The 11,983-nt window shown below is 35.4% G+C and overlaps 1 protein-coding gene across 1 annotated transcript; it reads left to right on the top strand.

Annotated features, from left to right (window-relative positions):
* On the top strand, positions 1–11,983 carry LOC126973549 (uncharacterized). The gene is made up of 3 exons (XM_050820888.1): positions 1–316; positions 427–792; positions 11,883–11,983. Exons 1-3 carry the CDS (start codon positions 34–36, stop codon positions 11,981–11,983), a joined length of 750 nt encoding a protein of 249 aa, XP_050676845.1. The 5' UTR covers positions 1–33.

An 11,983-nucleotide genomic window follows, 5' to 3' on the forward strand; every position in this document is an offset into this window, starting at 1 on the left:
TTATGGCGGAGCATAAAATTTCCCTTAAGAGTGATGGACCACTTAATTGATTTATTGCCCATCATTTTTCCTGACTCTCAGATTGCAAAAAATATGAAAATGAAGAGAACGAAATGCCAAGCAATAATAAACAATATTCTAGGAGAATCAGAAAAACAAGATTTGTGTGCAGATCTAAAGGAGCGAAAATTCCCTGTCATGATTGATGAAAGTACTGACATCGGAGCGGTAAAAACTATGTGTGTTGTGGTCAGATATTACTGTGCAATAAAAGGTCGAATTGTGAGCAGATTTTGGGACCTAATTCAAATACATGGTGAGGACAACTCTGCTACTGTGGCTACCGCCAACGTCTTTTCAAAGCAGTAATAAAATCCTTCGAGGAAAATTCTATTCCCATCGAAAATATTATAGGGTCTGGATCAGATGGTTGCAATACGATGATGGGGTGTCACAACTCTGTTTCGAGTCGGTTTAGAGCAAAATGTCCCGGAATTATTGTTCTAAAATGTTTTTGCCATTCCCTGCATCTTTGTGCGAGTGACGCCTGCAAACAGTTACCAGCTGAATGTGAAAAGCTAACGCGTGATATCTACAATTATTTTGCGACCAGTAGCAAAAGACAATCGCTATTAAAAGAGTTTCAAGTATTCACAGAAACAGATATTCACAAAATTTTGAAACCAGCTCAAACGCGATGGTTATCACTAAGTGCTGTAGTGCAAAGGATTTTGGAACAGTGGAATGCCCTAACATTGTTTTTTGATGGAAGATGGCTTGAAGACAACAAATGTTTCGAAATCCATACGCAGTTGAATGATCCCGTAACGAAAACATACTTTTTCTTTTTGAACTGGATGTTACCTAAATTTACTGAAGCTAATACGCTATTTCAGAGTGAGACTCCAATGATCACAAAACTTAGCACTAAAATGAACGATCTCTTTCACGAACTTTTATCGACATACATAACAACGGCACATATTGCAAACACTGAACTAGAAGTCACTCGCTCGCAGCGAACCGGTTTGAACGCATCGCGCGCGCTAACTTGTGTGTAGTTGTTTATCACGTTTTAGTTAAAAATGGCAAACCACAAATGTTCCACTGCAAAGTGCTCTAAGCCAGTAAACAAAAAATCCCCGGGGCTTATGTGTTCAAAGTGTAATAAATGGTTCCATGCATCATGCATGGGAATGTCTACGGAACAATCAACAGTGTTATTGTGTAATAAGTTTATTTTTATATAACTTTAGTTTTGTGCATCTCCCGTGATACGTCAGCAAAATGATGACCCGAGAAAACAAAGCCCGCCAAACCGAGGAACAGCTCCAGCTAACTCTTGTGGAGCTAAAAAAGTAAAAGGGTCGTACGAACAGCTACTAGAAGAAAGGGATGACAACGAAATGGAGGTTATAGACATTTAAATAAAAATCATTACTGATCTATGTAAATTGCACATAGAAAACTCAAAGTTATTAGAGGAAAATAAAAACTTGCTAGCAATGGTCAATGAGTTTGAGCAGTATAGAAGTGAATATGAAGAAACCTTAGATCTGGTAGTCAAACTAAAATCCCAGCTATATGAGGCTGAGGATGTTATAAGATCCTTTAAAACAGCGGGTCAAAGTTTCAAGACATCTCAAACCCAATGCCTATTCAATGAGTTGGTTGGATGCACCCCAGAAGTTGGTTGTGTACTCATAAAATAAATTAATGAAATATGCAAGATTATGTAAATTTATTAAAAAAAAAAAAGCATTGTTAATAAGAAATACATCACATGAGCTAAATTTTCTAAATTATACAGAGAAAGAAATCAACTGAAAATACAAGCTTAAGACCTCTGTAAAGATTTGGAAAATATCAAAAAAGGCTATAAGGAAAGTGTGAGCTCTCTTCAGGCTGAGTTACTAGCCTTACATCAAAATCTAGATCATGTCTCAAAATAATATGAGATTTCACAGAAAGACATAGCCGATCACATCACGGCTATGGATGGAGTAATTGAATTAAGTAACTATAATGCAGAGCATTTTGACTCAATTTCTAAAATGTATAGTAATTGTAATTGTCACTTTTCCACAGGCCCTTCAGGCAAAGAAAGTAACAGTAAAGCAATTGCTCAATCTGTCAGGGCTCCCACTACTCCTGTTATTAAAAATCAACTCTCACAAACAATTTCTTCACATAAGAAACATATTAAGATTTATTGCGATGACCTGGGAGGAATTATGGGGTTGATTTTGCATAAAATTAGTAACGGGCAGTTAGTATCAAATATTTGCATGCCAGGGGCAAGTTACTATCGAATTATAAAAAGAATTCTTAGTGATACTGCTCTAATACTTCGATTATTATTATGATTGGGAGAAGAGGAAATTGAAATAAAAAGGTGCTACAAAATTATATAATGAATTAAATAGCTTAAAAATAGAAAATGTTATAATATTCACACTGCCATACATGACTGATTTGCCACAGGAAAACAAAATAAAACATAATTTGAACAAAATGTTAACCCTATTGTCTCATTCAAACTATGTGACATATAATGGTAATTTACTATGTATTAACATCCACATAATTGATATTAATAATATAATTAATAACAAATATGAAATATTGACATTTGATAGGTTACAACTATCATTTTTTTTTATAAAAGACAGATAGATTTTATTTCAGATTAACATAAATGATGACACTTTACCACAGTTTGAAACTTAATTGGTATCTGAGGTGAGTAGATATTATTTAAATAAAGCAGAGATAGCCTCGTTAGTAGGTTTTCATTGATGTACACATTTTAGCCATTAAATATACTGCTTTAATGGTGAAGGAAAATATTGTGAGGAAACCTGCATGTCGGAGAGTTCTCCATTATGTTGGAAAGTATCTTGGCCAGCAATGTGGTGTATAGTCTCAACCCTTTCCATTTCGAGTGCAAAGCAAATGGGTTAATGATGATGATTAATAAATTTCATTGAATTATAAAATATACCTACATACCGAATTTTGTTAATTAAACAGAGTTAATTAAACAGAGTTAATGTAATTTAAACTATTTCAAAAGCTCTCTACTGTAGCTGTTGCAGGCGAGGAATTCACAAGAGAAATTTCAACTACTGCTTCTCAAGCAGAAGAAATTTGTCAAACTCCTAGGTCCCCTGCAGTAGAGGAGCAGGTAAAGTTAAACATTGTTTAATTATTGACAACATTATAAACAGAATTATATCAATGCCAAAAGCTCATGTGAATCATCAGTTTATAGGAAAATACAAACATCAAAAAAGTCTAAGCAACATACATGATATTACAAATTTACCATTTATGTTCATTAATTTCTAAGTCTTTATTCACTCAAAGTGCAACTGAATGTAAACTTAATCACTGTAATCCGGCCGGGCAATGGGATTCGCGGGGGAGGCCCGGCGGCGTGTAGGTGCGGGGGCTGTCATGAGCCAATGCGCCGTCAGTCTTTTGTTTATCGCCTTTCGTGTAATACGTAGTGTCAATTAAGTGCGCTCGCTAACATCATGGCGCCGCCACGTAAACATTCGACATTAACAATAAAAGACAAATTACGGATTATAGAAATGTTAGATAAGGGTGACAGCTACCCTGTCATTGCTCGGAAGTTTGGTATAGGCAGGTCAACTGTAGGCGACATAAAGAAAAACAAAGACAAACTCTTGAAGTTTGTTAGCCTAACAGAACGTGGTCCCGGTGTACGAAAAACACTGAAGAAATCGGAAAATCCTGTTTTAGAAGATGCTTTGTTTACGTGGTTTTTGCAACAAAGGCGATTGCATGTTCCTGTAAATTGTGATTTCGATTCGATTGTGAGAAAGCTCGAATTCATTTCATCGCCAGATTACAAACTCCAATATCGGATTTAATGCAAGCCGGGGATGGTTAGACAAATTTAAAAAACGCCACGTAATAAGACGTTTAAAAATGGCCGGTGAAAAACTGTCAAATGATGAAGCCGCTATCGGACCATTCCAACTAGAGTTACAGAAAGTTATAAGGGAAAAAAAATTAACAGCGGAACAGGTTTACAATGCTGACGAATCTAGTTTGTACTGGCGATTATTGCCAGATCATACATTAGCCTCTGGCAATGAGCAGTCGGCTTCCGGAAGGAAAATGATGAAGATGAGAGTGACATTCATGCCTTGTGCAAATGCGGCTGGAACTCATAAACTTCAATTGCTTGTTGTCGGAAAATCAAAAAACCCACGGGCATTTAAATCAACGCGTCTTCCTGTTTGTTATCGTGCACAAAAAAATGCTTGGGTTACGAAAGACTTGTTTCTTGAGTGGTTTAAAACGGAATTTGTTCGCGCGGTCCGCCGCCATTATTTGTCTGTTAATTTGCCCCTCAGGCACTGTTATTGTTGGATAATTGTCCTGGGCATCCATCAGCAGATGAACTTGTCTCTGAAGACGGCCACATTTTTGCATGTTCCTGCCACCTAACACCACGGCGTATATACAACCAATGGATCAGAACGTTATACAAAATGTGAAGTTAAATTACCGCAAATCACTTTTGGTTAACTGTCTTGCATTATGTTCTGAAAACCTCATGGACTCATTAAAATCGATAACTTTAAAGGACACAGTTTTTCTTTTGGCTAATAGCTGGGCCAATGTTAAGACATCGCTAATTAACAAATAATGGAAGAATTTGCACCCTGAATTTCTCACTGATAATGACGAACCAGAAGATGATGTTCCTTTAGCCCAGCTTTTTAACAGGTTGCGGGGACCCCCAATGATCCTCAAATAAGTGAGGCAGAAGCTCAAGAATGGGCTGCTGGTGGTGCCGAAAGCGAGTTACAAAGATATGAAGTGTTAACTGATGAGGAGATTGTGCGAGCGGCTATGTGTGAGGACGATGAGGAAGATGAGGACAATAGCGTTGAAATTCTAAACATCACAAAAGTTGGTAATTCAGAGGCAGTAGGAGCTTTAAACAATGCTTTAAAATGGGCTGAAGATAACGAATTTGATAGCCACGAAGTTATGTTTCTCCGTCGACTTAGAGACCGGGCTTTCGAAATGAAGTGCGAAAATTATAAACAGAAGAGTATTACAGACTTTTTCAAGAAGAATTAACTTATGTTTAATTTTAACTTACTGATTTTAAAAGTGTCCCGCGGACAACCAGTCACTTGGACAACCAAAGTGGTTGTCCCATGGACAATTTGGTTGTACCTAGGACAATAATTATTTAAAACTTACTTTAACAGTTAAATAGTTCATGTTTTGTTTATTACTCGGCTGTTTCGGGAATATATTTTTATTACGCGATTTTATGTCTAGTTTAATTGTAATTTTTAAATTTTTTAGATAAGACAATGGGATTGTCGGAGAAAGAAAAATCAAGACGATACAGAGAAAGGCTTAAAGCAGACCCAGATAAATTGGCTGAACTGAAAAGAAAAAAAAGGGAAAGTTATCATAAGAATAAAAAGTTGATTGCGAATATGGAGCCGGAGGAAAAAAATAACTGCAGAATAATTTGGAAATTGCGCAAACAACAACAAAGACGACGAACAAAAGCTGTTCGCAATATCATTAACGTTACACCTCCCAGTTCTCCATCCATTTTGCAGGAAATCAATTTACCTCAAGAACAACATGAATCCACTCCACCTCCCTCTTCTCCTGCTGCGTCTTTGAACTCCAGACATAAAAAGAGAGGAAGAAAAAAATTCGAAGAGATAGAACCAAGTTATATAAAGAAAACTTGAAACTATAAAATGAAGCAAATAAGTGGTAAAATATGAAAAACATAAGAAAAGAGCTCAACGTAAGGCTAAAGAAGCACTTGAAGCAAAAGAAAAACAAGCCAGAGAAGAAATTAAATACAGAACCCTAACAAACGCTATAAAAGAAAGATACAAAAATATAAAGAATAGAAAAGAAAAAAATACGGTGAAGAATATATTTGAAAACATTACAAATGCACGGCAAAAGACAAGAATTATAAAGGACAAATTTCAAGGCAAAGATAACAGGACGCAGAGAAGATTCAGAACTTAGAAAAAAATTCAATATTTCTTTTTGAGCGATGACGTATCGAGGAATACCGCTGGAAAAAAACCGTAACTAGGAGCCAAGAGAAAGTACAAAAACGTTACCTTTTAGACTCGTTAGAAAATTTATTCAAGGCTTTTAAGGCTGAGAATCCGGACAATAAATGGAAGAGACATGTGTCTTTGTAAAACACACACAAATGCCGAACTTATGTTCGTTCAAGGCTTTAAGACAAAAAGGAGTCATTAATGCAATTGATACTGGCGCACTGATAATGGAAACAGTTTGCAACAGCAATCAAAAAGATTGTATGTATGGAGTCTGTGTTCAGTCTCATGATAAAGAAATAAAAACTAACAGCGAAAATGTTAAAGGCAAAATACAATGGTTGGAATGAGTGCGAGAAGAGGAAATCTATTTGAAAGAAGGGAAACGAATTAAAACTATAAACAAGGTAAAAAAACTGTTAGAAGACACGATACAAGATATGCTGGAGAATTTTAAAGGGGATCTGAAAACATTAAAAAAGCATATTTTTATTATGAAAACAGAACAAGAACTTCCGGCAAAGTGTTGACGAGATTCGACCAAATGAAGCGGTAATATTGGTTGATTTTAGCGAAAACTACAACGCTAAATGTAGTGAAGAAATTCAAGGGCATCATTTTGGTGGATAACGTAACCAAATAACTCTTCACGCTGTTGTCGTGTATGTATATGATAGCCCAGTCATATTAGGTAAAAAAAGGGGTCAACCTCGGAATGAAAGATAATAAGCTGCAAATTGGTATGAACCTTTGTTTTGTCATTCTAAATGTTGTCTCAAAAGTCACAATCGTTATCGTGTCCGCGTCTCAAGATATTCAAGGTCAAAGGTCACAAAAATCGGTTTTTCGCGAATATCTGGCTTCCTATCGGTTAAATGAGATTTGCATTTATTATAAAAGTTGTAGGCTATAAAATTCCCTACAACTTTTGTTTAAACTTTTTTTTCATACGACCAAGAGTAGAGCGCGAAGTGCACATCGTACAGTCATATACGGCCTAATGCAAGGTCAAGCGTGAGTTATGGTTATCAGTACGTTATAAAGTCAATTATTTACTTGGAAATTATAATTATTAAACAATGCCTATTATTTATGTACTAACTATTAATTATTTATATTTAATTAAAGTAAGTAACTTGATTATTTATATATAATTATTCATATTTAACTATTTAAGTATAAAATATTATTAATTCTGGATTATATATTTTAGTTTTATTTTAAGTTAACACGACATTATATATCTTTTCTTTAAAACGCGTAAATTTCTCAATACTTATATACCTGGAAATACTTGTCCCTACCCTATGCCCTTTTCTATTCATTGCCGGGACAGATGTTCTATAGTATTCAAGGCCACTCTCTCCACTTTGTATGAGTCAAGATTATTCGTTAGTTTGAAATTGTACCGTTGCAACTACGGACGTACGGTTTTAAGAGCTATGGCTGATTTGTGTTTTATATGTGATAAGAAACTTTCAGAAGGTGTTTCTGTGAATGTCGTACGTGGTTTACAAACTTTAAAAACTGCAAGTATTGAAAGAAATGATGGACATATAGACTATTTAAATACTTTAAGTTCTGTAAATGTGCATTCCGAGTGTCGAAAAGTGTACACGAGTAAAAATGTTATTATTGCATCAAAACGACGCACAGATGAGAGTGAACCTTCAACGTCAAGTGCACCTCGTAAAAAACGAAATGAAGTCTTTGATTTTGGAAAGTTATGCTTATTTTGTGGCCAAGAAGCTGATGAAATAGCAGAAAAGAAAAAAAAATTAAAGTATAGACGGACAATAAGTAATGTAAGTACTCTTGCATTCAAAGACAACGTAATTAAGAGAGCAGAAGAACGAAACGATTCCTTAGGAGAATTAGTAAAGGAACGTATATATTACGAGTATGATTTGATCGCTGCTGAAGCAAAGTATCATACTATTTGCTATACCAACTTTTTAACCCGAGTACCATCTGCAGATAAAAAGCCTCGCCAAGATGATCAAGTCACTCAAGCAATGAAGGAGATTTTTTATTATATAGAAAATAATGAAGATTCTCAATTTACTTTGAAAGAACTTAAAGATGCCCCTACGGAATACATACCTGACGATAAGATAATTATTACAAAATTACAACAAAAGTATTTAACTGATATAATAATCACAAAAAAAATTGGATCATTTACAATTATATCTTTCCGTGATACACAGCTTAACGTATTATCAAAAGCTTGGTACGAAAATAAAAAAAGTACTCCTGTAGAAGAACGTCTACGGATTGTAGAAGCTGCTGCGGCTATTATTAGGGAAGACATCAGATCATCTGTAGTTGAAACAAAAACGTATCCACCTCCGATAAAATGCTAGATTGTATTAATGAAGAAATACCAAAAACATTATCACATTTTTTGGAAGAAATGATATTAAAAAATAGAAAAGGACAAGTAGATCATTTAAAAACGAAATGCACATCTATTAGCCACGCAATAATGGCTTCGATACGAGAACGTTCATTTTCATCACAGCTACTGTTGGGCCTTTCCGTATTTCTTCACAGAAGATATGGGTCTAAAAAATTGTTGGATGTTTTATCATCTTTAGGATTTGCTGCATCATATAGTAATACCATACAGTATGAAGTTTCATCAGTTTACCATCCACAACCTCGTATTTTGCCATCAGAGTCTGGTGCGTTGGTACAATATGTTGGAGACAATGCAGATATTAATGTCAGTACTCTTGACGGTAATAATACTCTTCACGTTATGGGAATGATAAAAATAATTACTCCGAAAGATGCTGTAATTTATGATGATCGCATAAAAAAATGTACAACTAAACCGAGTGCAAAAGAGTTAGCAGCAATATCACATGTATCTCTTTTAGCATATGAAAAGCCAGTTGTACCTGGGTACAGCAAGATTCAAGTCCAAAATCTACATGATGATTAAGTACTGATTGAAAAAAAATTTAATGCAGTTGATTTGTTGTGGTTATACGGAAAATGGAAGAATCTTTCACCGTTGCCAGGGTGGAATGGCTATCTTCAACAACTTACGAAAAATAATCAAAATTTTTCAACTTCTCAGGTTATATTTCTACCTTTCATTGATCATCCTGCCAGTAATTTAGACACAATTTATACAACTTTACATAGTGCTATAAATATTGCCAAGTCACATCAACAAAAAATGTGCATAATTACATTTGATCAGCCCCTGTACTCAAAAGCACGTGAAATGGTTGCTGCGTCAGATGCAAACTCAGACTTGTCTAAAACAGTTGTCAAACTTGGAGGATTTCATATGCTCATGTCTTTTCTTGGATGCATAGGACATGTAATGGACGGTAGTGGTCTCAAGGAAGCTTTAAGTAAAATATATGCTACAAATTCGGTCGACAAAATGTTGAATGGTCACGCTTATGCAAGAAGTATCAGAGGCCATATATTATTACGACTTGCATTATCAATAAAGATTTTTGAAGAGATGAAAATTGAAAATTGTGTGTTAGATGAGTTAATTGAACAGATAACTAGTCGCGATGTTTCCTACGAAGATGTTGAAGGATGTACGAGCAGCTCCAACTCGTTAATTGATCAATTTCAGGATAAACTAAAAGAATTAAAAGCTCGAGGTCCCACGGCACAGTTATGGGTGCAATATTTTGAAATGGTATCAATAGCCCTAGATTTCATTCGCGCTGAAAGGCTGGGACTTTTTCAAGAACATTTGGATGCAGTGCGAAAAATGCTGCCCTATTTTCATGCTGGTGGTCATTTCCTATATGCGAAATCAGCTCATTTGTATCTTCAAGATATGTTAAAACTTGAGGAGACAATGGATCAACAGGCTTTTGAGAACTTTAAAAACGGATTCTTTACTGTAAAACGAACAGAAAAATTCAATTCTGGTACATGGACAGACATGGTAATCGAGCAAAGTCTGATGAAATCTATGAAGACAGAAGGAGGAGTATCTCGAGGCCGAAGTACACAAGAAAGTGTTCTATGTAAGTGGGTATATGCTATGTATGCCACGAATACAATTTGTGAAGAAATTGAACGGTTTTGTAACATTTCTTTAGATTCTGTGGACCAACATGTTGATGCTAGAGATTCACGAATAAAAAGGGATGATACTGATGTAAATGAACTGGTTGGTTGGTTTACGCTTCATAATCCCTTTCCAAATACGAATCAGTTGGTATCCTTAGCTTCAGGAATCGTTGGAAATGACCAAATTAATTGTCACCGAGCCCATGAAATCGGATTGCAATCTATGGTAAAGATAACTGGTTTGAACTTCAACGAAATAAAGTTGAAACGCGTCGATAAGGTTTTACCGCTTTCAGCCATTAACAAATCTGTCAAAATTAATGATTGTAAAGTTTCTATAGATCCAATGTTACTTTTCCAGAGAATAACTGTAAGCAAAAAATTTGAAAGTAATTTACAAGAATATCTTCAGTATGAACTAAGCCCGTATCCGACATCTTTATTTGATAGTAATGGCATGAGAAAAACCACGAAAGCAACATTATATGACAATATGATGCCTGTCGTTATCGATCTTGATGAAAATAATGTAACATACATCATCGATGGTGGATTTCTTCTGCATCGCGTCGTATGGAGCAAAGACGATACTTTCTCTATTATTTTAAATAAGTACATTAAATATTTACAAACACATTATGGCTCAGCAATTGTTGTTGTATTTGACGGATATTCGGACTATAGTAAAAATATTAAAGCACTGGAACAACGAAGAAGAACTGCTGCACTTTCAAAATCATATGAAGTTTGTTTTGACGAAACAATGGTTGTGCCAATCAGTCAAGAAAAATTTTTATCAAATCGGTCTAATAAAAAAAAATTTATCGACATGCTTGTTGAAAAATTTAAAACTGTTAATATCACAACAAAACAAGCCAGAGATGATGCTGATGTTCTCATCATTGACACAGCTATTGCCTTATCAGAAACATCAAAAGACTGCTGTCATCATAGGAGAAGATATCGATTTGCTCGTTATTTTAATTGGACGTACTCAGTCACATCATCACGAATTTTTTTTGAAAAAAGTTGGCAAAGGCAATGTCAAAACACAAATATATTCTACTAAAAGTTTTGACCAATATCCTCGTACTAAAAAGCACATTTTATTTTTACACGCATTCAGTGGCTGTGACACGACTTCTGCGCTATTTAAAAAAGGAAAAAAAACTGTTACTAGAGCATTGGAAAAAATTCCTGATTTAGATAAACTGGTGGAAGTATTTCAACAAGAAAACTGCCCAAAACAAACATTATTAGAAAATGGAGTGCGCATCTTGTTGGCATTATATAATGCTCCAAAATCTGAGGACAACATTGATCATTTCCGCTACACGCAATTCATCAAATTTACAAAACTAAATAAACCTGTACAACTGTCAACACTTCCACCAACAAGTGTAGCAGCTCATCAACACATAAAACGTGTCTACTACCAGATTCAAACGTGGTTAGGGAAGGACTTAGAACCTCAAGAATGGGGCTGGATGCTTGAAAATGAAATCCTGGAGCCCATACGAACGTTATTACCTCCAGCACCAGCCGAACTACTAAACGTAATATTTTGCAATTGCAAAAATGGTTGTGGTTCCCGCTGTGGATGCAGAAAATCAGGGCTACAATGTTCTTTAGCTTGCGGCCAGTGCAACGGACAAGCTTGTCTCAACGCTTCACTGTATCCAAGTAATCCCGATGAAGAAAATACATATGATCCCGATATTCTGGAAGGTTTGGAGATGAACATGACAGATAATGAGGATGATGACAATGAATCGAACATTTTTGAGCGACAAGAAGAAGAAGAAGACGAAGAAGAAGAAGATAATTAG

Source organism: Leptidea sinapis, chromosome 29 (assembly GCF_905404315.1).
Source record: "Leptidea sinapis chromosome 29, ilLepSina1.1, whole genome shotgun sequence".
NCBI classification, from domain to species: domain Eukaryota; kingdom Metazoa; phylum Arthropoda; class Insecta; order Lepidoptera; family Pieridae; genus Leptidea; species Leptidea sinapis.

Excerpts from the sequence above, each read along its gene's own strand:
- LOC126973549 (XM_050820888.1), top strand. The coding sequence starts at position 34 with ATGGACCACTTAATTGATTTATTGCCCATCATTTTTCCTGACTCTCAG. Across the intron at positions 317-426 it reads GGACCTAATTCAAATACATG|ATGGTTGCAATACGATGATG; the intron begins GTGAGGACAACT and ends GGTCTGGATCAG. Across the intron at positions 793-11,882 it reads ATGGCTTGAAGACAACAAAT|GTTTGGAGATGAACATGACA; the intron begins GTTTCGAAATCC and ends ATATTCTGGAAG.